General features: G+C 31.9%; 3 protein-coding genes, 1 long non-coding RNA gene and 1 other non-coding gene across 10 annotated transcripts; 3 read left to right on the top strand and 2 right to left on the bottom strand.

Moving 5' to 3' along the window:
• The first annotated feature begins 485 nt into the window (after positions 1-485).
• LOC8287167 (BTB/POZ domain-containing protein At1g03010) lies at positions 486-4,664 on the top strand. 3 transcript variants are annotated; one of them, XM_048370992.1, is made up of 4 exons: positions 486-868; positions 2,335-2,431; positions 2,582-3,775; positions 3,866-4,664. In XM_048370992.1, exons 1-4 carry the CDS (start codon positions 777-779, stop codon positions 4,406-4,408), a joined length of 1,926 nt encoding a protein of 641 aa, XP_048226949.1. In that variant the 5' UTR covers positions 486-776; the 3' UTR covers positions 4,409-4,664. The 3 variants fall into 3 exon arrangements, with proteins under 3 accessions (XP_048226949.1, XP_002520669.1, XP_025013380.1); XM_002520623.4 differs by having other exon boundaries at positions 487-868; positions 2,365-2,431; XM_025157612.2 differs by lacking the exon at positions 486-868 and adding an exon at positions 1,372-2,276 and having other exon boundaries at positions 2,365-2,431.
• Positions 4,665-5,057: 393 nt separating this feature from the next.
• On the top strand, positions 5,058-5,130 carry TRNAR-ACG. Its single transcript has one exon. It is a non-coding gene; the product is annotated as a tRNA-Arg (tRNA).
• A 54-nt stretch (positions 5,131-5,184) lies between these two features.
• Positions 5,185-7,814, top strand: LOC8272070. Of its 4 annotated transcripts, XR_007214297.1 has the most exons (5): positions 5,190-5,444; positions 5,597-5,785; positions 6,034-6,147; positions 6,813-7,091; positions 7,577-7,814. XR_007214297.1 is itself a non-coding variant. In XM_048369741.1 (4 exons), exons 1-4 carry the CDS (start codon positions 5,389-5,391, stop codon positions 7,650-7,652), a joined length of 435 nt encoding a protein of 144 aa, XP_048225698.1. In that variant the 5' UTR covers positions 5,185-5,388; the 3' UTR covers positions 7,653-7,814. The 4 variants fall into 4 exon arrangements, 3 of the variants coding, with proteins under 3 accessions (XP_048225698.1, XP_048225701.1, XP_048225705.1); XM_048369741.1 differs by lacking the exon at positions 6,813-7,091 and having other exon boundaries at positions 5,185-5,444; XM_048369744.1 differs by lacking the exon at positions 7,577-7,814 and having other exon boundaries at positions 6,813-7,552.
• A 138-nt stretch (positions 7,815-7,952) lies between these two features.
• Positions 7,953-8,635, bottom strand: LOC8287169 (monothiol glutaredoxin-S1). Its single transcript, XM_002520625.4, has one exon. The coding sequence runs from the start codon at positions 8,543-8,545 to the stop codon at positions 8,237-8,239; it is 309 nt and encodes a 102-aa protein (XP_002520671.1). The 5' UTR covers positions 8,546-8,635; the 3' UTR covers positions 7,953-8,236.
• A 4,231-nt stretch (positions 8,636-12,866) lies between these two features.
• On the bottom strand, positions 12,867-14,854 carry LOC125369218. Its single transcript, XR_007214858.1, has 2 exons — positions 13,658-14,854; positions 12,867-13,025 (listed from the first exon to the last, which is right to left on the bottom strand). It is a non-coding gene; the product is annotated as an uncharacterized LOC125369218 (long non-coding RNA).
• Positions 14,855-27,323: the final 12,469 nt, after the last annotated feature.

Raw genomic sequence — 27,323 nt, 5'->3', positions numbered from 1 at the left:
GTAGCTGCTGTACCTCTAATGAATAAAAGGAAATTTAATTTCTTCCAAAAGCTTAGATTGGATTAAAGAAAAAAAAGCATTACATTAATCTCTTGTATAAAGCAAGCTTAAGTTGAGGTACTGTGGCTCTCATCATAACATGTAATCCAACTCATCCTCCTAATTTAAACTTTCGCAATGCTTTACACATAATACAGACTTAAATTAAGCTAATCTTTATTGTAGGTATCTTTCAGTAGCCATGATTACATCTCCCAAAAGCACTGCAACCTTCAGGAATCCTGCAAATTTAATTTCTCAAAATCCAAACCTTGTTAAAAATAAATAAATAAACAAGTGAATAAAAATAAAGGCAAACTTCTCATCTCTCACTACCTTTCACCGAAAAGTGGAAGCACACCAACATAGTCTTGACTTTAGATTAAGGGCACATTATAAACACTCATTAAAGTATATTTCAAAATCCATATCACTACTTCTTAATCTTTGCATGGGTTCATGTGACTTTCACTCCACTCTTTCTACCTTTCTCTTTTTCCACCATAGAGAAAGAGTGACATGTGTCCTGAACAAATCTTTGTTTTAGCATATGAATAATAAAATCTTTGTTTTTGGGTTGTACCTGACAAAGAGAGATAGTTTGTTAAAAACAGTTAGATTCTTTCAAAGAGAGAGACATTTGTTAGTGGGGATGCTGTGGTAGTGCTGCAGGCCTTTCAGTAGAGAAATCTAAGGCTGATTTTGCCATTTTCTTCCTTTTTGTTCATTTAGAAGAGATGGGTGTCGTTACTGTTGCCGAGTTGAAGCCAAGTATATCAGGGAAGAGATCGTTTCGTCCAAGTTCCAGCATAAGGCATGCTACTGAATGGTAATCTTCATTCCTCTTAGCTTCTTGTCTCACTACAATGCACATATATGTAGCCCAAGAATGGAAAATTATTATGGAATTAATAGATGCGGAGTCGTGAATGCTGCAGTTACAGTATTCTTTTTTAATGGATGGGGATGCACTCTTTCTCCCTTTGCTGGGAAAATGTTTTTGATGTTGGATTCTTGGGAATAAAGAGATCAATTAATCCAGGATCTTTCAAGTAATTTCGGAAAAAAAAAAAAAACAGAAAAGAAAAGGGTAATGCAGAGTCCAATAGTTTTTGAATCCATATTCTGGTGGATTTGACAATTTTCTAGAGAAATGGAGCTTTTGTCAACATAAGTTAAAGTGATACATTTTCTTTTCGTTCTTTGTATTTATTTTTATGGCAAAGTGAATTTCTTGAAACAGATAGAAACTTGGATCATGGTTTATTACCTAATTTAGTATTTTCAACTTGATTTTTGCTGGTCTTTTATGATACCAGTCTAACAATTTTGCAAATTTTTGGATTTGATTTGTCAAAAGAAGAATCTGATACAAGTTAAAAAAACAAAATAAAAGGAGGAAAGCCCAAAAAAAGAAGTCTTTGTTGAGACGAATTTATTAAGCTTTCCTTAAAGTTCCCAACAGTCGGCCATTCTTGGTAGGACCAAGAAATTTTATGGGCTTCTCAATATCTGATCATCCTCAATTAATATGAAGAAAACTATACTTCACCATATCATTTCAAAGAGCATGCATAGGCCATAGAGTATGACAGGTTGCAAATTTTCCACTTGAAGGGAAACTGCATTAGGCTTATTTTATGCATTATCAACTACTATTAATGTCTTGCCTCTCAAACCATTTGACTGTTTTTACTGTTTTTATAGGCCCTTTTATATGTTCAGAAGAATTCGTGCAATAGTTCATTTGATCACACAAACAATCACAACCACTTATTATCCATCTTATGGTTGGCAATTGAGCTTGTGCGCACATAATCATTTCTGATCTAATATATCTGTATGACTCGGTAAAAATTTTCCAAATTGTTTCCGGTTGCAAAAGCGAGTCTGCAGTATTTTGCAGTTAGGGAGTAACACAGCCTTGTTGTAAACTGTACTGCTTGGCCACAGCCACTCATTCTGTAATAATTGAGTTGTCATTTATCCAATCTGGGCCATCTATGTCTGATTCAGAATACCAAGAAGATCACATTGCCCATGGGTGGTTTATTGATGATTGATGGTAGAACAGCCCTTTTTAAGCTATTGGAAGGTCTCTCTTTCTATGGATAGATAGAAAGTACCCCTTTGAATGAACCTGTTAATTGGAAAGTCATGGTTACAAAAAAGGGAGTTCAGGTCTATAGCAGTAGAACTTCTTATATGGTCTCTAAATTATTGGCACTAACAAACATGTACGCGATGCATCATTTATTTCCCTTTTCTTTTGAATTTTCCTGTCTCTCTTTGAAGTCCTACTTCAATCATTCTACCATCTTGCAGGCCAATTTCTGATGTTTCCAGTGATCTTACAGTAGAAATTGGAGCATCAAGCTTTGCACTTCATAAGGTAAGGAACATATATTTAGTTCATTAGTTTGGTACTATAACACCATTGGAACAGCTTTCCCTTCACCTTGTTCTTCAGAGTTTTGTGCAAGTTTATGTGAAGAAGAAAACGAGGGCAGAGCTTTATATATGGTTCAAATTATTTTTGCAGTTCCCCCTCGTTTCTCGAAGCGGAAGGATTCGAAAATTGTTGTTGGAAGCTAAGGATTCAAAAGTTTCGCGCATCAGTATAGCTTGTGTTCCTGGAGGAGCAGAAGCCTTTGAGCTTGCGGCAAAATTCTGCTATGGTGTAAATGTTGAGATTACACTATCAAATGTTGCTATGATATTGTGTGCAGCCCATTTCCTGGAAATGACAGAAGATTTTGCGGAGAAAAACCTGGAAGCTAGAGCTGAAGCTTATCTAAAGGAGATGGTGCTACCAAATATATCCAGTTCGATATCTGTCCTTCATCGATGCGAAACTCTCTTGCCTATGTCAGAAGAGATCAACCTGGTTAACAGGCTTATAAATGGAATTGCTAGCAATGCATGCAAAGAACAACTTACCTCTGGCTTGCTAAAACTTGACCACAACTTCCCATCAAAGGAGACAAACATGGAACCAGAAACACCTTCAGATTGGTGGGGCAAATCGCTCGCAGTCCTGAATCTTGATTTCTTCCAAAGGGTTTTATCAACAGTAAAATCGAAGGGTCTGAAACAGGATATGATCAGCAAGATTTTGATAAATTATGCCCATAACTCTCTTCAAGGCCTTGTAGTGAGAGACCCTCATTTGCTTAAAGGAAGTCTCTTAGACTTGGAATTGCAAAAGAAACAAAGGGTAATTGTTGAAGCAATAGTCAGCTTACTACCAACCCAATCAAGAAAAAGTCCAGTCCCAATGGCTTTTCTTTCAAGTTTGTTGAAAACTGCAATAGCAGCATCAGCAACGACATCTTGCAGATCCGATTTGGAAAGGAGAATTGGTCTTCAACTAGATCAAGCAATTCTTGAAGATATCCTAATTCCAGCAAATTCACATGGTAATAGCCACAGTACTCTGTATGATACAGATTCGATCTTGAGGATCTTCTCTATGTTTCTCAACTTAGATGAGGATGACGACGAAGACAATCACTTGCGTGATGAAAGTGAAATGATTTATGATTTCGACAGTCCTGGATCTCCTAAGCAGAGCTCAATTCTTAAAGTATCAAAGTTGCTAGACAATTATCTTGCAGAAGTTGCACTAGACTCAAACTTGATGCCATCAAAGTTCATATCACTAGCAGAATTACTTCCTGACCATGCTCGCCTAGTCAGTGATGGACTGTATAGGGCTGTCGATATCTTCCTCAAAGTTAGTAACTTTTTAACCTCTCGTGATCTCTTCCAATTTCAGGATCTTCCAAACTGAATTCCGATTCTTCCATGTTCATATTTCTTACAGGTTCATCCAAACATTAAAGATTCAGAAAGATACAGACTTTGCAAGACAATAGACTGTCAGAAATTATCTCAAGAGGCCTGCAGCCACGCAGCTCAAAATGAAAGATTACCAGTGCAAATGGCAGTTCAAGTGCTATATTTCGAGCAAATCAGGCTCAGGAATGCAATGAATGGAGGGCATAATCAGTTCTTTTTTGGTGCAATGAATGGTCAATTCCCTCAACGTTCAGGCAGTGGTGCAGGAAGCGGAGCAATCTCTCCGAGAGACAACTATGCATCTGTCCGAAGAGAGAATCGAGAATTGAAACTCGAAGTTGCAAGAATGAGAATGAGACTGACCGATCTTGAAAAAGATCACGTGTCCATGAAACAAGAACTTGTAAGGACTCATCCTGCAAATAAGTTGTTCAAATCATTCACTAGAAAATTAAGCAAGCTAAATTCCTTATTCAGAATTAATGGTCTTAAGCCTATAGGAGGAGGAAAGGCTAATTCAGAATCAAGATTCTTGTTTCAGAAAAGAAGGCGTCACTCGGTTTCTTGACTACTGTAAATGTCTACAAGTTTCTTTTTTTTCTTTTTAAAAAAAAAGGGGTGTATAGTACATTAGCAGTACTTACTTGGTAAGTGTAGTGTGATATGGTCTAATGTCAGATTTGGTGGTTTGGGAATTTGGAGTGTTGGTTTTGAGTTGCCATTGTTTAGTGAGAATATTGCTCCCTTAACCTCTCTGTTTTTTCCCATGGACGCCTGGAAATTTTTTTACAATACTATAGAAGCTTTTAACAATGTTGGAACAATTTTAACTTGAGAAATGAAAGTTAAGAAACTTAATATGAATAATTGTTGTACGATGTAGTTTTGGCAGAATTCAATTAAGAATGCGAGTGTATGGAAGATAGTGGGCAATAGGCATGCGCAATCACTAGGACAAAACGTCACCAATTGTGTGCTTCCCTCTTCATTACTTCTTGATGAATGATGATTGCACATACTAAAAGATATCAGTCCCAATATACAAGACAAAAGTATATAAAGTAATTGAAGAAAGTTTGTCGGTGAATCCTAAAGCCACTCCGGGATTGAGATCCTCTTATGTCCGTATTCAACACATTGAACATCAGCTGTCGTGTTATGTTATTTTCATTTTTATATTATATATTAAATTAAATTATTTATTACTTATCAACAAGGACTCCATGGCCCAATGGATAAGGCGCTGGTCTACGGAACCAGAGATTCTGGGTTCGATCCCCAGTGGAGTCGATTTTCTTTTTTGGTTAAATCTTTCTAGACGTCGCGTTTATTGACTAATCAGTTGCATTACTGACTGTGACTGCACGTAAATGCACACACGACATCGTTTTCTCTCAAAAATTTAAGCCACAAAATAAAAAAATAAAAAAGGTCACATTCAATTCAACCGTTTCCCAGTGAAAAACCCCAACTTCCTTCCCTCACTTTCGTCATCGTGGTGAGTCTTGTATCTCGACGGCGTCCCATCGGCGATAGCTTAAAAGAGAGATGAGAATATCTTTTTCAGCTCTCGGCAACTCGTTGCCGTTTTCAAGAATCTTCAGGTACATTTTCTTTTGGGTCTTTTGCCGATTAGGGTTTTTAATCTTCTCTAGACAATACAGAAGACGAGATTTGAAATCTTTAAGTTAATAGCGAATTGAATCGAGAAGTTAACTAGTGATTTATTGAATTAATTGTATTGTAATTGCAATAGGCAGGTTGAACAAGAAATCGAAACAGTGGTAAATGTACTGCAGCCAGGACCATTGGGTATAGTAGAACACAAATTCTCTGCAGAGGAGATACGTGACGCTAATGCTACGGTTCAGAGAGCAGTCATTACTTGGCGAAGAAATGCTAATCTTGAGCATCAGAATGATATTCTTAAAGATTTTATTCACAAGTAGAAACACTTATTTTGCTCACAAAAAAGAAAAAGAAAAAAAAGAAACACTTTGCTGCACATTTATACATCAAATCAGTTTTGCAGACTTTGACATAGATTGTCTAATTTGGTTTCTTTTATTACTATTATTATTCGTTCGTTAATGAATTTTTAATAATAATGTCACAAATGATGCATTTTCTTTTTTCATTCAGTTTTATCCTTTTTCTTCCCATGATGATTGAAACATGATACTTGCTTGTTAGTGGAGTAATTTCTGCTGATAGAGTGCAAGCCCAAGGTTTGTGGTGCGGTTCCGTGGGCTGGTTAATGATGGATCGGTGTAATCATTCCCATACTAAATGGGATTTTCTGAATTTGTAAGTTACTCGAAACTCGGTTCAAGCTTACTTGAGCTCGTTCAGCAAAGCTTGTTTAATAAATGAGTCAATCTCAAGTTTAACAAAACTCAGACTGGTTAGGCTCAGATCCTCCTTATTTACAGGCTACGTAATTTAACTCTTTAATTAGTATTTTAATAATTTAAAATTAAAATATAAAATTTATTTGTCTTTACTTATATTAACAAAAACTCCGACTCGGTTCTGCTTGATTATTCCCTTATTTAGAGATATCACAGCCCTGATTTTAACATGTTGCTGTTGCTGCCTATTTCATTATCTTTGCAGTTTCTTTAAGCTCGCAAGTTTCTGCTTTTCCTGTATCTTACGTGCAATAATATCTTGCTATATACTTATCATCAACAGTTGCTATTTCCAAATTCCGATATAGTTCATGCGATTTTGTTTGTTTTCAGGATATGATTATTCTATTTGTTTCATACACAAGAATTTTTGGTCGCAAACTTATTGTCAAGTCTGTGCATGAACTTTACTGAACGGATCATTTATCAGCTTAAGCAAACATTCATTTACATTGATAAACAAACATGAATTAGAAAATTCTTCTGATATTCACGAATATCCTGCCTTGTTTGCAATCTTATTGTCTGTAAATCTGTATGGTTGGTTACCTGACAAGGAAGATTGACTGCTATATGTGTGTTTCTCGCCAAATACTTGTATTAATGGATGAAATTTCAACGAGTTGCTACAAGCATGAAAAAGAAGATGGGTGAACATGCATCACAGCTGGCTAATCCTTCTGTTTGGGTGCACAACAGATAAATTCTCCAAATATTATCATTTCAGGGGAGATTAGAAGATGAGAATCCAAGAGAATGCTACTCATCTGGCCCAGAAAAGACAACATTTTGCTTAAAACTAAGGATCAAATAATTCCCTGGACTATGCACCTATTTTAGGTGAATTGTTTTCTTCTTTGCCTGTTCACGTGGTTAATTGCTGTTTTTGTGCTTCATGTGAGCATTTTGAAGCAAAATGTGAGCAACACGTGTTCAAATGATGTGATTGCTATTATGCATATGGCCCCTAGCCAAGCATTTTCTTTTTCTATTTTCTCCAAAGAATGAAGAATCTGGAGTGTGAGTTTTGCTTTTAGCTTAAGAAGCAGTTGATGAAATCTTCATCAGGTGTTTTTCTGCAGTGTTTCATAAACATTGAATTTGCATCTCACTAGGGTAGGTCATTGCGTGAGACTTCCGTGGTTTGTCTTCCCCAGTAATATATGTAAGCTGTTAAGCACTTATTTCTGGGTGTCTTCGTCCTGTCTAGAAATTTTGTGTAGTGCTCTTTTCTGTAACGTACTCATGAACTCTTAGTTAATGATAGACAGGTAATTCAGGGATTAGACTTTTATGATGCTTATTTTACATTAATTCATGACCAGATCGCTAGACACTTCTGAAACTGCAAAACTTGGAGGACATCATGATATGATTAGAAAACTTATACAAACAGACTGATCTACGATGAAAGGAATTAGCAGTTGCAGGTGCCAAGGAACTAAAGGATATCGACTCTATTATTTAAGCATGTAAATCATCAAAGCATGTTATGGCAATGAAGAATGGAAGACGTGTTCACAACGTTGTCTTTTTCCAAATAGAAAATCCTCTCTTCACTCTCCTTGTAGCACTTTCATTTTGTTTGGTAGACCCATTCTTTCCAGCCCCTGTTATTCTCAGGGTACATTGCAAATATGCTCTCTCTGTTATACACGTACACACTCGAAAATGTTTGATCATCAGAATGTAGGCCAGAAGTATCAATAATATATCTTTATTAGTTGGATAGTACAACTGGAAGTTAAAGTACAAGCTCTTGATTTCAGTAAACAGAAAAGAGTATGCTCCTGCCAAGCCTAAAAAAAAACACAAGTGAATAAACTTTAAGCTGGGCTGGATGTCAACAGCCATACCTATTATCATTTTATACCACTAACAGGGAAAAGGACGTGCCAAAAAAGAAAACAAGAAAAAGAAAACTTATTAAAGCTTTGTTTAGCTCCAGCAGAGGTATGCTATTTCCGGAAAGAAAATACTTAACCCTAAATCCAAATAGCCCCTGCATCAATAAGCAATGGGATGAGCTGGTTCTGGACATGCAGACTCATCACCTGCTTTTCACCACCAACCAACTTTTGCCCTATAAACACAGATGGTACACTTGGTTGGCACCCCAACTGCATCAGCGTCCTTTCAATTTGCTGTCCGTTTGGGATTCTGTCGAGCTCATAAACTGTTGGATTTGCTCCAAATCCACATATCAGCGACTTGATGGTATGACTCATGCAGCAGGAACTCTTGCTGAATATCACTACAGGCTTCTCCTTAACCAACCTATTCACCATTTCCATTGCTAAGAAGATTGTAGGAATTGGCAATGTGGGTATTATGAAACTTGTTGAGAAAGTTTACTTAAGAGGCTTGTTTTCTTCTGTGAGGAAATAGAACATATATGGTGGTCTATTTATACAGGCAAAAATTGACAGGGTAGATTTTTGAGAATAGAATATCAAGGGTGAAAGAATAAACTGTTCTGACAGACGTGTCATCAGATACCCTCATCACCTTTTATGATTAAATGATAAAGACTTGCCTATCCGCAATTTTTATTTTATTAACAAGTTTCAGATATAAAGGTTATTATATTAACCTGTAAATTATGTCAATCATCGGAAGGAACAATATAACCCCAAAGTACTCTTTTGCAGATAACAGAAGGTTAACCGACCATCCTGTAATAGAAACTAGATGCTTTCTCTAGTTTTCCTATCTCATTTGCTGTAACATTATGTTTTTGGCACATCAGAAATTCTTTAAAGGGAAAACAGCTTATCGGTTTAAACCCTTTTTTATGTTCTTATATTACTGTTGGAGAGTATAAAACTATTACTAATATTCTAAGCTTTTGAATGAAATGGTTATAATTAAAGGATTTACAGTGTGCTTCCTAATTGTCCCATCTTACTGATTAAGATTTCAGCTTTAAGCTTTATAGACATTAAAATATAAAAAGTATTAAGACTATTGGCCACATAATAACTTAAGCTTTAGATAAAACAGTTATTTAACCATCACCAGAAGAGGCAAACAGTTGACTGTTGAGTTGATAACTTAATGCTTATATGCGTAAATGAATTCTTCAAACTAAGCAAATAGGATTTTCCTTTTCCTTTAAGTTAAATGATCTTTTTCTGTGTCTCAACATCAGAGAACCCCTGCTTCTATCTATTTTTAAGCATCTACTGAGGTGGAGAAAGAATAGGGTTTATCCAATTGGTTAGCACTTTCTTCCCCATGGCAAGATTCCCTTAAGCTGCTGAATTCAAGAAGGCGGAAAGCTCAAATAAATGAAGACATTTTCATGAAAGAATTGAAATTATGTCTTTTCAAAAAGGCAATCTGGCCTTAGTAGGAGGTAAGATCACAAAAATCCACTTAAAGGCCGTACAAGAAGGAGAAAAAGATAGATATTTAGATTCCTTGAACCCCACAGCATTTATCTATTTATAGACATTGCACAGTACATCTATAGTGCTGATCAAGATATAAAAGGGTTAGTGCTCGTATTTTAAATTATTATAATTATCACTATTATCATGTTAATCTTGAAGGATAAAAGAAAAGAAGGTGTATTATTTTATATGTAGACATCCAATGGTGGGTTAGTGAGTGGCTAATATGAATTGCCCAAAAGGGCATGCAAAAAGACTAGAATCCCTTAACTTATTAATTGGGAGAGAATCTCTTCTTTGATTCTTGCAACAAAGATCTTTCATTGCACATAAAGAAAGCTCAAATTACTTTTTAGTCAATGGTAAGTGTTTGAAACATAGGTAATTATGACTTTTAACTTTCAAGTAATTAGCTAGAAAGTTAGTGGACGTGATTTTAACCATTAGTTCCATGAGAATGAAATAGCAACCATCCTTTTTTTTTATGCTGAAATGATGAATCCTCGTAAGCATACTACAAAAGGAGACCAAGATTTGGAGTATGTTTAAAGCATTAAGAAAAAAGGAATGGCAGTCCACACCTCTCTGCAATATACTATTTTCTTCAACATCTTTATTTGCCAATTCTTATAATATGGACTCCGGTCCATGTAGCTTTATGAATTCAGTGTTCATGGAGTGCCATTTTGATTCATTTGAAGTTGTTATCACACGTCTGAAGTTTTAATTATTTGCCCTGCAATTGAAACTTTAATTCTTCAATTTTTTATTTCTATAACAGAATCTTCCATCTAACTCATTTATTTCTTCTTCTCGCTTTCTTCTTGATTCGTCCTTCTTGTTTTCTTCTTTTTCCCTCATTCATTGCAATCATCTTTTTCTTTTGTACAAGTTTTTGTTTGCAAATTTTTTTTCCTGCTGCAATTGTTCATTAATGCTTGAAAACGTATTTATATTTTTTTCATTGTTGGATTGAAGAAGCTTTTGGAGAATGGAGAACAATTTACAAATAAGTAATGTACAAATAATATCAATAGATGAATCACCAGTTGAAAGTATTAATTCATATAAAAAGTCAGGTAAAATTATTTTATTGTTTGACAGTTTTTTTAAAGATGAATGTTCTTTATGTGCTACATAAATGCTCATTATTTCGAGTTACAATGTTCATTATTTTTGTTTGCAGTTGACTGTGGACCTAATTCTTCTGGTGATGAATTATTGAAAATGTCTGTGAAGTCTGCTGATGAAGCTTATTGTTTATATAATGATTATGCACTTAGAATTGGTTTTGGTATGGGAAAGAGTAAGCAAATGTATAGAGCAGATGACAAATTATTAACAAAGACAAAATTTATTTGTTCAAAGGCTGGTATAAAAAAAAAGATAGACAAGAAAAATAAATGTTTCTCAGAACTTGATATTTGTACTGGTTGTTAAGCTCTTATAGAGTTCTATGTTGATAAAGAAGGAGTTTGGACTATAAATAAACACCGAAAAGAGCATAATCATGACCTATGTCCACATAGTAAAATCCACCTTATTCTTTCTCATAGAAAATTACAAAAACCAGTTTGATTATCTTAATGATTTAAAAAGAAGTGGAGTTGGAGTGGCTGATGGGACTAGATTGTTGAAGGAGAATCACCATTGGTTGGATTTACAGCAAGGAATACTTATAATCATTTAGCTTTGCAAAATATGAACAAATTGGATAATAGTGATTTGAATGCTCTGATTGAAATTTTCAGAAAAGAACAATCCAATGAAAATGAATTTTTTTTTTTTAATTTTGAGGTTGATAGTAAAGCAAGATTATGCAGCTTTTTTTTGGAGAGATGGGCAAATGAAACAAGATTATGAGTTGTTTGGAGATCTGTTATTCTATGATTCTACATATCGTACTAACAAATATGATATGATTTGTGGTCCTTTTGTAGGTATTAACCAGCATTACTTAATTAATTTTATTTCACATTATATTCATTCTAGCCTCTTATAATGTTTATTATGATCCGATCTATGGGCCCATATGACTGACGCTAGGGAATGGTAGGCTTAAAAGCCTAACTAATCAATAATTCGGATAAATGGATATATATATATATATATATATATATATATATATATATATATATATATATATATATATATATATATATATATATATATATATATATATACAAACTACTTAAATATACCAATAATTCATTCACGTAATCACATAATCACAACTCAATTAAATTAATCCATAAGCTTGAGTGCTTAAAATTTTCTATAGTTTAACTGACCAAAATGAATGTTAAAGTTCTGGAACCACTACTGCGGACAGTCTAGATTTTTAAATAGTTCAAAAAGTAAAAGAAAGAAAATTAATTACAATAGGCCTGAAGGAGGAAGGAAGTTGGACTGTTTGAAAAAAGACGGCGGAGGACCTAGCTGTCACTTGAAAAATCAAAATTGAGACTGTCAGTTTCAAGAGTGAGTTAAAATTGCATAATCCAAGTAAATACACCAATCTTGGTGAAATATTTATTTTATTAAAATAAATCATATTATTATATTAAAACGTGTGTCATGTCATATTTCAGAAAAATATCATTTAGCATGTACGGGACAAGTACCTCAGCAAAATCCTGGACTCCAATACTATTAGCCAATTTGCTCTCTTATTCCAATAAGAGTGGCGCCCAGAGAGCGAAGCTCAACCAGGGTCCTTAAATCCAGTTTGGACACTTAATTTCCAATTTATCCGGCACCTAAAGAGCAATGTTGGACCAGAGACTTTTCCTTCGGCAACCAAATTTCCACAGCCCAAAGAGTTATACTCGACCAGGACACATCACAAAAATATTTCCTTATTACCTGTCTCTGATTTATACCGATGCACACGTGGTACCGATACAACCTATCAGGTGGCATATTCTATTGCCGCCTCATTCTGAGTCATAATACAATCATAACATTAATAATATGGAAAATTGTATAGATCGCAGGAATTCTTAATATTATTCAATAAATTATTAAGTATTTAAATTAAATAGCATCGAATATATGGATCGCTATAATAATAATAATGAGATTTATGATGGTAAAATAATAATTAAATAAATGATAAATAAATAAATCAAGAAATAATTAATTAATTAATTAAATATATAATAAATAATAAAAAATTTAGACAATATCCATAATAACAAAAAATAGTTAATAATGATAATAATACTAATAATATTCATAATAATTATTAACAAAAAATGTTGCATTAAAATTTGGCATGGCACATATGCAAACATTATATAATTTTAACTCATAGTTCTGATGACCCCCTTGCTCTGCTTCTATGCCTTAGGTGGAGCTAACTGAATCGACGGGTTATCTATTCACGGAAATAATACAATCAATAAAAATAAAATATTTAGTAAACAACCCTAGGCCTAGACTCGTAGAATTGACTGCTTAAAGAAATTCCGACTGATCCGACTTAGAAATTCTATTAAAAATTTGGCAGAATCTTTCATAAAATATAGATTGTTAACCTCCGTAAAACGGGTCCAAATCCTGCTAAAAACACTTCAAATATTCATTACATAATTATTAGGAATCGAGTCACTCATAACTGCATTATTTTTCCGACTCTGCAATACAACACAGATCTCAATTAATAATAGACAGTCCGATATTAGCATTTATTTCACAACTAGTTCACAAATAATTCTTGGTATCTAATTTAATTATTCGCAACCATAATGATCGCAAAACCAAATAATAACTAATCACACTAATTAATTCATAATATTTATAATTAAATTATTAATTAATTAAATTTAATTAAATTATTTATAATTAATAATTAATAGTAATAAGATTTTTTAAAATTCTAAAATAATTTTTAAGATCTAAATAAAATTTACTGAGTTCAAAAATCTAAACTCTGCCCGTCTAAAAAATACTGGAGTCTAAAACCCGGTACCAAAAACGGTTTCAGAGTTCGAATCTGAAGGTGCCTACGTGAAGCTTGAGTTGTGAGGAGTCTGAATATACAATTGTTTCTATTGAAATCTCGTCGGAAGCCACTGGATCGAGGCCAGAAAGTTTTGGCTCCGGTGAAGCTCATACACCAGGAGAGGAAGGAGAACCTAATTCATCTCTTAAAATTCCTCATAAAGGCCATAACCAACTTCTTTAGTTATGTACCCGCCTTTCTCTATTTTGAGTAATCCCTCATACTCGTCAAGTAAAGCCTCACTTTGATCACTTATCTGCATCTCGTGCAATCAACATGCTTTGGTTGAGAAAGACCCCTCAAAATAATGCTCCTAACCAAATGGCGTTCCCTCATTAATAGGATCCGACTCGGAATCCCCCCTTTGCATGACCTAGAAAGAAAAAAAGTCCGTTGGGGGGAGAAAAACAGGAAAGAAGGGTTGCCTTGGTTTTTTGGAGTCTAGGACCCCGTTTCCAGCATCAGATTGATGAAGGGATGTCAGGAGGAGGTCGAACCGGTGGTGGCAGCGGGGAGACGTCTTCTCCTCCTTGCTGCAGCGGAATCTAGTGAGAGTGAAGGGAAGTGAGCGGCGCCGGCTAAAAAGGAAGAAGGATAGAGGCGTTTATCGGTGGCTGGTGGTAAGGGACGACAAAAATGAGGATGAGGATGGGGCTGTGTGGCGGGGAAGGAAGGAGGAAGGAGAGGAAAAGAGAGAGAGAGAGAGAGAGAGAGAGAGAGAGTGAGAGGCCTCAATGCATATTCTTTCCTTCTTCTTTTTTTTTTTTTTTTTTAAATTTCGCTCTAGTCCCCCATCTTAATTAAGCTACAAAAACACCCCCACTTAAAATACATTACATTTATATGATAATTAGTCACAACAATTTAACTTAATAAAATTACACTTATTTATTTAAATTCACAAATCAATATTATATAATTATTTAAAAATGTTAAATTAAATAGTACTCGTTTATTCACGAGAAATATTAATTTATCAAACTGCCCCCGAAAACTAATGCAATTAAAATTTTAAAAAAATTTACGGGTGTTACAATGTTCATGACTAATATCTCTAATATTCATATGTTTAGTATATCTTATAGATATTTAATGTTCATTTTGATTCTTTTAATCATCATAAACATTTAATATTATTATAGTAAAATATGTGATTTTATTTTTTTGTAGGTATGAATCATCATTCTATGAATATTATGTTTGGATGCGATTTTTTATTGAATGAGAGAATTGAGTATTTCGTTTATCTTTTCAACGCCTTTTTAAGATTTACAGAAGGAAAACATCCATAAACAATAATGACATACCAATTTTCTGCCATGGCTGCTGCAATTGCTGAAGTATTTCCTAACTCATGCCATATACTTTGCATATGGTATATAAGAGAGAATTCAAAGAAAAATATTAAATCCGTAAGAAGTGAGAAATAGTTTGTAGATTTGTTCAATTTTTTATTGAAATATATTGATACAGTGGCTGAGTTTGAATTTTATTGGACCAAGCACGTAATTTTGTTTGATTTTAATTTATATGCACTAAAATGTTCATTGTAAATGTATATAATGTTCATTTAATTAAATATCGTATATTAATTATTTTTTTTGCCTTAAATATTTATTATTTGTGAAATTAATATTCATTTGGATTAATATTCATGCTAATTTTTTTTTTCATGAGTGTTTATCTTAATGCTCATTATCTAGTATTGAAATATACATTGTTTTTATCTAAAATGTTCATTAATATTTTTTGCATGCAAATTGGTTACAGAATTTCATTGTCACAATATCCCTTGGATAGAAAAGCTACAAGTCCAGAGATAAATGGTGCCCTACTTTTAGTAAAAACTATTTTTGAGGTAGTGTTTTATCATCTCAAAAGAGTGAGACAATAAATAATTTTGTGTATAAAAGACTTTTTAGGATTGCCGATCTTTGTGACTTTTATAATTCATTTGTTGATATAATCTCAGAATGGAGAAATAAAGAGAATGGAGAAGATTTACATTGCATAGTAGATCAACCAGCTATAGTAATGAATCATGTGAAGCTTATTTCATATGCTAGGGAGATATACAAAATAGAAAGTTATTTTTTATTTGAAGAGCAATTTATAAAAAGGGCTGCATATCATCAACAATGTATGATCTTAAATGGTAGTAACATTAAATATCATGTTTGGCGGCCAGATGTGGATGCGATTGGACATAAGGTTGATTTCAATCAACATGATTTGAATAAATATTGCACTTGCAAGATGATTTCAGAGGTGGAAATTATTTGTTGCCATTGTTTGCGTATATTAAATGTTCATTATATTGAAGTTATCTGAGATAAATATATAATTAGGAGATAGAGGAAAGAAGTTATTGAAAGTAGAGAAAGAGATAATATTATGACTTTATGCTCGTTAAATGAATCTAGTGTAGCTACTCCACTTTGGAGAATTCAAATGGCTAGAAAATTTTAAAGATTCATTTCAATTAGTGAACATAATGTTAAAGCTCGAGAACAATGTGAGTTAGCTTTTGATAATGCAAAAAGTAACATTGCGAGTGAGATTGGTTTTATTTTTTTGAAAGATTGTGATGAAAGTTCAGTTGAGAAAATTCAAATTCTTCCTGTTCGTAGAGTAAAAGGTCAAGAGTGCTATAGAGAAAAAATATAATCAAGCAAAATGGCATAGAAAAAAATGCTCAAATGGTTGTATTGCAAACAAAAATGATAGTTCATAATGTAATTCAGGTACTTTATTTGTTGAATTTTTTTAATATATTATATATTATATTTATTGTAAGCTCATATTTTGATATTTTTTAGAAAATTGTTCACGTAATAATTGGAGAGGGATATCTTGCACATCCAAGTTTTAGCTGCTCGGAATTGGTAAATGTTATACCAAATTCGAATTCAAGAAGTTATACTTCAATTGTTCATTCATTGAATTTTAATACTTCAAATGGTTGGTAAGAATTGATTTTTTTTTTTGTAATTTTATTTACTTTTTTATGTGATTTTTAATATAATGAGAATAGTTTGTGTACATTTAATATTTTATTTTATATTGTAAGAATTATTATTATGTTCTAGCTTTAATATTTTAACCATATGTTTTTATGAATATTTAATAGTATCACAATGAACATTTATTTAGAGAGAAATGAGCAAAAAAATTTAATCTAAATCTTATGAGTAGGAGCGTTATAAATATTTTTTTGTATGGTGATGAACATGTTAAGATACTAGAATGAATATTAGTGGTTTGTTCAATACTTAATTAAAGATTATTCATCAAAACATCTTATTCATGTTCATTATTATGAACATTCGATTATCAAGGGAAAAAATATTAAGAAATATAAAAAAATAATATTATAAGAAATACTTGTCCATTGATAAAAAAAATTAAAACTTTATAGAAAATGAAATATGTTCCTAAACAGTTAAAATTTACTAAAAAATTAAATATGTCCATTGTTATGCTTCATTTCTCTTTTATTCAAATGAACTTTTTCTTTGCTTCTTTTAACACTTCATTCTTGTAGATGTTTAAATTTGATTTGGTGGAATAATATTTTACTCTAAGCACTTTCAATTCATTAAACTACAAATAACACATTATTAATAAAAAAAATATTAACATCTGTAATAGTTGTAGTAATTATAAGAATTAATTTTCACATTGTAATTTTGAAATGTTGTATGCTAAAAATATAAAAACCAGTATATGTTATGGACATTTTAATTATAAGCTATGAACATCTTGATTATAAGTTTTGATTAAATAATGAATATTACGAGTGTTTTTTAGCAATATCTATACTTTTTAGAGTATGAAATTTTCTTTATGGCTCTTGTTGTTTATATGTTGCATTCTATTTATGATGAAGTTGAAGCAAATAAGAAAGTAATGATTTTCACGGAGAACAACAAAGAATATCTATAAAATTAAGTATATGTAAGTAAATGATCTATAATAAATTAAACTATAATTTTTTGATAGGAATTTATCCAATTACTTACAAGTTCTGGATCTCTCAAGATATTTTCTGGTAAATAGCTCAGTTCTAAATCAATTGTTTCATTGAAATTTTTTTGATGTTTATCTCTTGTCAAGTCTTTGAGCATGTATTCTGTTAGATTTTTTAATTGTAGGTGAGAAAATTAAAATATAATAGTTCAGTAAATGAACATTGTTAATTAATGAATATTGGTGTTATTGACGTACTCACATATGGTTGTGTGAAAAAGACTAGTCTTCTAGGTGTGTTTTGAGTGCTTTTCTCAACCATGTTTATTCTTACACTCCATATATTCAAAATGTTTACTAAGATTTGTTCATCTCCACACAAGCTCCTTAAATCTTGACGAAAACCTAGCCATTTTTGAAATTTGAACATATATTCACTATATATATAAAATAATTAGTTAGATGATGTGATATGCTCTGTATATAATTTAAGAAATTAAAATACTTAAATATTAATCTTACTTTTGATCAGTCTCCATAAATGTATATTATGATATTAAGCTCTTCTTTGTTGTGACATCTCTCAATTTCTGATTGTATCTCATCAAAAAAGGAGACCTCAACTTGAATGGAAGGCGCTTATGTTTCCTTACTGGTCTCATTCTTTTGTTTACATTCTCAATTTTTGATTATGACTCTTCATTTATTTTAGATTTTATATAAAAATGAACATCAATAAAAAAACTTGAAAATATTTTACACAGAGTTAATGAACATTTTATTAAACAATGATGAATATTAAGCGTAAAGTTAATAAACATTTAATATTTATATAATGAATATTCATGATAGATGGACATTACAAAAATGATTAATAAACATTCATGACAGAGTAAATGAATATTACAGAAATGATTAATGAATAAATTTCTAAAAGTTAATGACCATACTTATCAATGTTTCTCTATCTGGAACATCAGAAAATGCTGCATTATTGAACATTTCAACCTCTTTTTCATTCGGTTGATACTCTCCACTCTCTTCATCTGGCAATCTCTAATGAAAATGTAGGTTCATCAACAACTTTTGTCTGTTTCAGAATTACATTTTTAAGCTTGGCTACTGCTTCAAGAAATTTTGGATCACTAAAGAAATCATCATCTTGATCTTAATTTCTTGAATTAGTTGGTTTTTCTTTCTGTGAGCTTGTTAAGTTGTTATACATTTCTAAAACAAAATATCATTTCCTGGTTTCACCCTTCCTGCTTCTACCATAGCTTCTCCATACTCTACTACTGTACCTGCCATTTTCTTCAATGCAGTAGCAACTTTGTCCATAGAGTTCTATGGATAAAGTTTCTATTAATGAATACTAATTCTATAACAAATGAACACTATTATATTTAAGTAATGAACATTTATCTTTCTAACATTATCTGTAGTTTCTATTGATTCTTGAACAATGTTATCATCAGTAGGAATATTATCTTCCGTCTTTTTATTTCTGAAATTTTTTTAAGGCTCTTACAACTTTTACTTTTCCAAAAGAGTCTTCTTCCATTTCCTTTTTCACTCTTTTTAAAATAGCTTTTTTTATCCCAATTCAATAGTATTGGGAATTTTCTATTAACATCTCTTCCTCTGAATTTTACTCTATCTAGGTAAGATAACTTTTTATTGAAAAAATAATACAGAGAAAATACATAATAATACTAATGAATATTTAACTTATTTATAATGAACATTAAGCAGATATGATATAAATATTTTTCTAATAAATAAATGAACACGAAAGACAGTGTGTATGCACATTTCAGAATATGTTAATGAACATTTGTGGAGGTATTAATGAACATTCAAATATTATAAATATAAATATCATCACAACACACAACAAAAGATAAGCTAATGAACAATATCATTATACTATTGAACATTTTAATTTTTGAGAATGAATAATATTAAAAAAATTAATCTTTACTAGTAAGAAAGTGATAGGTCCACAAAAGAAAGATGTTGGGTTCTTCTTCCAATCTTCTATAGAATGCACCAGGCTGTTGGTCGTATAATGACACTAATTCATTTATTTTATTTTTTGTACTTCAATGAGAGAGTATAAGATCTTGAAGTTGCATTAACTGTTCTGAAACCCCTTTATCATAGAAGACACAATGATTACAACGAAGTCTCATTTGAATTCATCTCCATAATCTCCTATGTTTATAATTTCTTTTGGCAATTTACTTGTGACAGGACCTCCGGTTGTCACATTCCATCTTAATTTCCAATTTTATAGTAATTCATTGTAACTTTCGCTTTTTACTGTTTTGCTTGCTTCAAGAACTATTATATTTTCATAAGAAAGATTTATTGTAGACACAACATCTTCTTCTATCATTGCAAGCTCACCTCCTTACAATTTTATTGCGTATCTGCAATGGTTGAAATTTTCGATGAGAAGTTTAGTTAATTTCCCATCACATTCTGATAGTTTCATGTCCAGCAGACTTCCAAACCCAATTTGTTATACAACCTTCTTTTTTTTTTTTGTGGACAGTTTCTCAATCAATTTTATCAAACCTACTGACATTCTTGTAATAAAATCTAGTTTGGTATACTTTTTTTCCTTCTTTTTTTCTTTTCACCAACAGAAGCACCATCCATGCTTCTATTTTCATTTGAAAAGTTACTCTCTTGTTGTTCATATTGTTCTTCTCTTTATGGAGTTGTAGGATTACGTTTACTCATATATTTTGAAAGTGATCCATTCTATGTAGCACTAGTTTCAATTGGAGCAGCTTTCTTTTGCTTTTTTGCACATGATGTATTCTCTTCTTCTCTAGCTTTCCTTTTCTTTGGTTTAGGAGTATGCTTTATTTGTATTTCTTTTGTCATATGATCTAAATTAAAATAAAAATCATTATGCTAAATTGTAATCATTTAGAATAAAAATCAAATAGGAATGTGTCCATTCAATGTATATAAATCATTATGCTATAATATAATGTTCATTATGTATAATATTAATGTTCGTTTTATATTTTGCAGTACGATGAATGTTTATTGCATAAATATACAATGTTCATACAACAATAACAGTAATGTTCATTTAAAATCCATAAAATGTTCAAAGAAATTAATACAAACTTGTCAATTTCAGGAGATAATAACCCAACATCTTGAATAATTACATTCATATATAAATGACATTAGTAATTCAGTAATGTTCATACTAATTAACAGTAATATTCATTATAAATGCATAAAATGCTTAAAGAAAATAATACAAATTTATCTACAAATATAATCTTCCCTAATCATTTTTAGATTCATCCTCAAAGACCCTAATTCAAAGTTTCATCTTTATAATCCCCCATCTCATTTCTGGAGATGATAACCCAAACAACATGAATGAATATAGTAAAATGATCATAATCATTAGTTTTTTAAATCATATAATAAAAATCCAAACAACATATTCAAATAAATATTAGTGATTCATGAGATATATTTTTCATTGCAACACAAATCCTTAAAAATATGAAACTTACCTCTTATCTGTTACTAAATAATTATAATAGACTTCTGTAAGTGTTGAATTTTGATGAACATAATAATTCTTGATTTGATAGAGGATTATATAGTGTTATATGAGTTAGAAATTTGAATCAACTGTCATTAGTGGAGAGAAAAGTGGGCTTATGCACCGATGAAATAGGGAGTGATGTTTGAGAAGATCACAGTTTCTGTTACAAAGATATATTCATTTATTTATTTTTTAAAATTTAAAGTTAAATCTTTGGGTTTTTAGATGGTGAAAAGTCATTGATATATGACACATGGGATATGCTGGTTTTTTTTGCTAAAAAGTGTGGAACTTTCTGTTTATAAACTTTATGTTTCAAAACGCAACAAGATGGTGCGTTTTTCAATTTAATGAAACGTGTGTTTCATTACTTCTTCCCACACGTGTTTATGAGTCCTGCTATAAAGCTACATGGACCGGGGTCCAGATTATAATTTGTGTTTATTTATGGACATGGCTGGAAAACGTAGGTGAATCACTGCTGAATTAATGTATGTAACGATTTTTTCTCACATCAATATTGATTTAGAATTGAGATTTCTGACACGATTAATTCATTTTGCTATTTCAGAATGTGAGTGGTTATTTATTTACTATATAATAACATTATTTTAAATTTAGTGGTTGAGATTGTATAAAAATATATTATATTAAATGTTAAAATTTATCATTTACGAGGGTTACAAGAGCTTTCTGCGAGGTAAAAGCTCTTAGTCTTATACGCACAAATAGGAACAAACAGTAATTGAAAAAACAAGAGAGAGGCAACTTGTACTATTAGTTGCGTTTTATCTTTTTGGAGTTGGTATATGCAAAGCTCTTATACCATCGGACTTCTGCTTAATTTTAAAAGTTCATTGTATCTTAAGATGAAATTCAGATATTACAATTATGGACCCATTGTTCTATCATATATATATTCTAAAATTCGGAGAAATTGATAGCAATATTCTTGAGAATTTGAGCAAATTTGTAATCATGAAATTATTCAACCATGTTAGATTTTATATGGTAAAATTCCTCTATGCATTAGAATAAGATGTTATATGGCAGGCAAAGATATTCAAATTGTGTTGTGGGTGCCAGATATTGCAATGTAGTAGATATATATCGCCCATGGCCGAAAGTATACAGAGAAAGAGGACCAGCTTGCAATAACTGGCTTGAGGTAAAGCGAAAGGCCAGTTTCTCTCTAACTAGACCTATTCAGTGCACCTAAAAACATAAGTTTTTTCGACCAACTACAACATTCATTCTTAGATAGCGATTTGTCGATCCTGTGAATCTTTTCCTTTTTATTTGTCGAATTTTACACATCACGATAATGATGTTTAATCTTATCCTTCTCACATGTATCTACCGCAGCATGAACAGAGACACATATAGTGGTTTAAATTCATGTAGCTAACAGCTAGCGTTTTTTTTTTCTTTTTTTTTTTTTTTGTAAAGTTTTCTTCAGAATTTGAGTTCTGAATTGGAATCCCCTTCTTCTTTTGGGGTTCAGGACCACTAACGGATCGATGTTTCTTGATGCGAGCTAAGTAATGTGGCATAGGGAAAACTTATAGATGCTGTCATGTAAAGAGAAAATAAAGTTGGCAGGAACGCCAGGAGCACTTTCACAAGCTCAGTATCAGCATATTTTCGAGGAAATATGCTGATCTTGTGGTGCACAGAGCGTATATATACACAATTTCTTTAGATACGTACCCTAGTTCCATGGTCATTTTGCCACGTTTCTTGCTATCAAGATGTGCATCCGGAAGATTTCTAGAATGGCTAATGCATTGTGATAAACTAATACTTGTGCATCAGAGACAGACAAAGACAAGAATCATGCATGGCATGGGAGACATGAAAGATTTATACATTTGCTGATTGAACCTGAAATGCTAATTATATGAGAATGTCAACTTATGGCGGAAATCGCATATCAGGAAATTAACATGGAATATGGATACATGTATGAATACAATACGAGGTCGGTTCCTGGCATCACATATATGGATGAGATTTACTTTGGCGAGTGAAACTCTTGTCCTACTATAGGATCTATGCGTCCAACTTGTTATGATCTAATGGAACCAACCAATAGTAAAGATTCCTGGAAGTTCTTTTTTATTTCATTTAAATCAAAGTTCAAAAGTGGTTTCCCCATGGATTTTATTCACACGTTGATTGACACATTCTTCGGAGGAGTCTAATATTGTATTATAGGTGTCAATGTATTATTTATACTTCTATCATCAGTTTCCTTTTAAAAAATATAAGGCCTTAATAAATAAATAAATAATACATAGAAGAATAAAGTTTGAGATTCGAAAAAAGAAAATCATTTTATTCTACTTTAATTTGCATCGCAATTGGTGGTATGGAACAAATTTAATTAATTGCCATATATCAGATGCTAAATAGTTGTCTTTTTTGGCTTGTGAGAAATAGATTATTTAGTAAAAGAAAGAATTGGTTAGCCACATTACATAATTTGGGGGCAGAATGTTGATTACTCATAAGATTTAGAGGGCAAAATGCAGTAACTTAATTTCTAATCCGTTAATAATCACTGTTGTTGGAGGATGAAACACAACCCCATAATAACTTTGAGAAACACAAAATAACCATAGAAAGCATCCCCATAATCTTGTTTTCTTTTTCAGTGTGCCTAAATAAATAATATATGGGAAGAAGGTCAATTGAAGGAGAAGTGAGAGAAATGTACGTCAGTGAGAGAACTGTTGAAATGTAATGTCATTTCAAGTACAAAATATAGGATACGAACTCACAGGAAATCATCACTATACTTTTCTTTCTTTCTTTTTTTGAAAAAATATATATATTCTCATCGAAGATAAAATATTATTCTCCAAATCTTGTGCTGAGATTGCTCACAATCGTTATCAAGATAAATTTCAGTGTCATAAAATTCGTCAGGTGGATAGAAGCATCTTTGTCTTCTTTTGTTGTTTCATCATGTGGATTACTATTTCTTGCTTCTGGTTTAAGAAATGGGGTAGGGTTATGTAACTAGTACCTCATACAATATGCACCCAATACAATTTCCCTCTTCTAAGGCAATCTTAAAATCAAATTAATAATCCGCATAAATTACAAAAGAAAAATCTTATGATCTTCCTTTTTTTATAATTTTTACTATTTAGTTTCTTTTAAATAAAGAGAGATACGTGGTTATAAATTATGATAAAAATAAAAATATCTTATCATTAAAAAATTTCAATTCGTAAGAATTTACCATCTTTATTCTGTTCAGTCGCTATTATTATATTATCTATATCTGATAATGTGAGTATAAAGCTTAATAACTCATAAATTCGTTGTTTGGTTGTTAAATCGCGATTTAAGAAGTTAGTGATCTAATGATATCAATTTAACAATCAAATAATAAAACTAAAGGTCATTAAGCTCTAAACTCATATTATTAAACACTAACAATAAATGATAGTTGACTGAAATAAAAATAGCTAAATTTTCGAATCGAGATACTTTAATAGCGTAGTATCTTTTTTGTCATAATTTGTAGGGATAAGTACATAAAAGTACTTGTTGGTTTCATCATTTTACAACTTTTAGTATATGGTTCTTTTAGACAAAAAGAGGCATGTGGTTATAAATCGTGACAAAAAAATATATTTCACCGTCAAAAAGTCTCGATTTGCAAGGATTCAACCACCTTTACATCGACCGACATCATCATCATATTGTCTGTATTTGATATCGTGAGTTTGAAGCATAATAACTCATAATTTCAATATTTGACCGATAAATCATGATTTATGAAGTCATTAATCTAATGATATCTATTTAACAGTCAAAAAATGACGTTTTGAGTTGTTAAGCTCTAAATATCAAATACGAGAAATATGATAATGGTAGCTGATCAGAGTAAAGATGGCTAAATCCTTGCAAATTGAGACTTTATGACGGTGAAATACTTTTTTTTGTCACGATTTATAATCACATGCCTCTTTTTGTCTAAAAGAACCATATACTAAAAGTTGTAAAATGATGAAACCAACAAGTACTTTTATGTACTTATCCCTACAAATTATGACAAAAAAGATATTACGCTATTAAAGTATCTCGATTCAAAAATTTAGCTATTTTTATTTTGGTCAACCATCATTTGAAAATTGTAAACTGATGAAACCACAAGATACTTTTATGTACTTATCTCTAATTTGTAACTATCTACTCTTTTAATTGGATATATATATATAGTGTGCAGGATCCTCAGACGAGGCAAGTACAGAGCATACACTTGTTAAATGTCAATGAGAAATGGAAAATAAGATAATAAAATAAGAATTTGTTATTGATAGATGAAGAAATATACAAACTTTGAAATAAAAGCTTTAAAATGAAAGCTTTAAACAAAAGAAATATAACTTACAAGAGTAATTGAATACAAGAGGAAGGTGGTTTCTCACTATCACTCTCACACTCTCTTTTCTCATTATATTTCTAATGGTATGACTTGAAGAATACAAGAGTTTCTTGTTATTTTTCAGTCTGCCTTCTTCTTTGGTAGCTCCTCTATTTATAGAGGTCTTCAGTCTTCAAGCTCAATAATTGTTACTTTGGATGCTCTTCATAATAGAGTGAGGGACTCCACGTCTTTTGGATGCTTTTGATAATGGAGTGAGGGGCTCCACGTCTTTTACAGAAGTTGCCTGCCACGCTTCAACAATGAGGAATCTTTTACTTTAAAAAGTAACGGTGCAAAGTCTTTTGTCTTCTTTCTTTTCTTTTAAAAAGACTTTTTTGTATGTATATTGGGCATTTGGCCCATTGCAGAATTGTTTTGGGCTGCCAATTCTGCTTTTCAACCAAGAGCTTTACAAAGATGTCATTTGATGGGCTTAAATATCTCAAAACAGTCATCTTCATTCGAGTCACCATCTAGGTCGATTGCTGCTGAGCTGGTGCTGGAAGAAGAAGATGAAGCTTTAGATTTTTCTTTTGAAAAGGCGGTTTCTGACAACTGTTTGATCAATTGTAAGAAATCTTCTTCTGTTTGAGTCGCCGCTAGCTTTGGAATAATGAAAGAACTATGTGCCAGGAAAGTGCTATGTTTTTTCGGAGGTGGCAAGAAGCAATTTTTTGAAAGAAAACTTTGTACCATCTTTAGAGATAATTTTTCTTGGTAGTTGAATTTATCCCACCATTTAACTTTGAATCTTCGGGCAAGGATGGTTTCTCCATCTGCTACTTGGTTGAAATGGAAATACCATACACATACCCATGGGAGAAAGAAGTTTGAACAAAATAGAAGTAAAGGAGGAAAACGTCTTTCTATTTTGTTGGGTTTGTAGTGAGCTTTGAATAGATTAAAGAAAGGTAGAACTTCTAGAATTATGGTCTCTGGAATATTGCCATAAAAATTTCACAATTGTTTAAACCAATATAGGATTTTTAAAATTTGGATTGTGTTTGTGTCGAAGTAAAAAAGCCAAGAATGGCTTTGTCCTTCGTTTTGTAAAAGAAAGGTATTAAACCAAGCTTGCTGGTAATCCCAATAGTTGAAAGAAGTATTTAGATTTGAAGGGTAGGTACTTTGGAGGGAGGTTGGAAAAGATCTTGATGAATATAAATCCATTCCCCAATCTGAAGGGTGAAGGATTCTTTGGATGGTGCATGTGGAATATGCTGAGTCTTTGTGGTCCTTATGCTTTTTGAAGTGTTTGAATTTTGCAGAACGAGTTACCTCAAGGATAGACTGGTAGTAAGATTGGGATTTTGATTTATTCCAGGATTTAAAGTACCATCGTGGAGGAAAAAATTTTGAAACAAGCTTTGAGGGGCTTTCTGTACAGAATCCTTCCTCAATAGTTAAAATACTTTGAAAGTTTTGCTTTTCTACATATTCATTGATTTTGAAAAGTTTTGTTTGTGACAAAACTATTTTTTATGAGTTAGACTTTGAAATATTTTGAGAGCTCTGAGATAGATTTTGAGAGAAAATTGATATCTCAGGTTTTGAAAAAGGGATAGAGAGTATACCTTTACCTTTGTTTGAAGAGGAGGATGACTTTGGAGAAATTTTTAGTTGGACTTCAGTCCTTGGTACTTGCTTTGAATATTCTTCGACCATCTTTAAA

This window comes from Ricinus communis, chromosome 1 (genome assembly GCF_019578655.1).
Source record: "Ricinus communis isolate WT05 ecotype wild-type chromosome 1, ASM1957865v1, whole genome shotgun sequence".
Taxonomy (NCBI): domain Eukaryota; kingdom Viridiplantae; phylum Streptophyta; class Magnoliopsida; order Malpighiales; family Euphorbiaceae; genus Ricinus; species Ricinus communis.
This window is presented reverse-complemented; position numbering and strand designations above follow the sequence as displayed.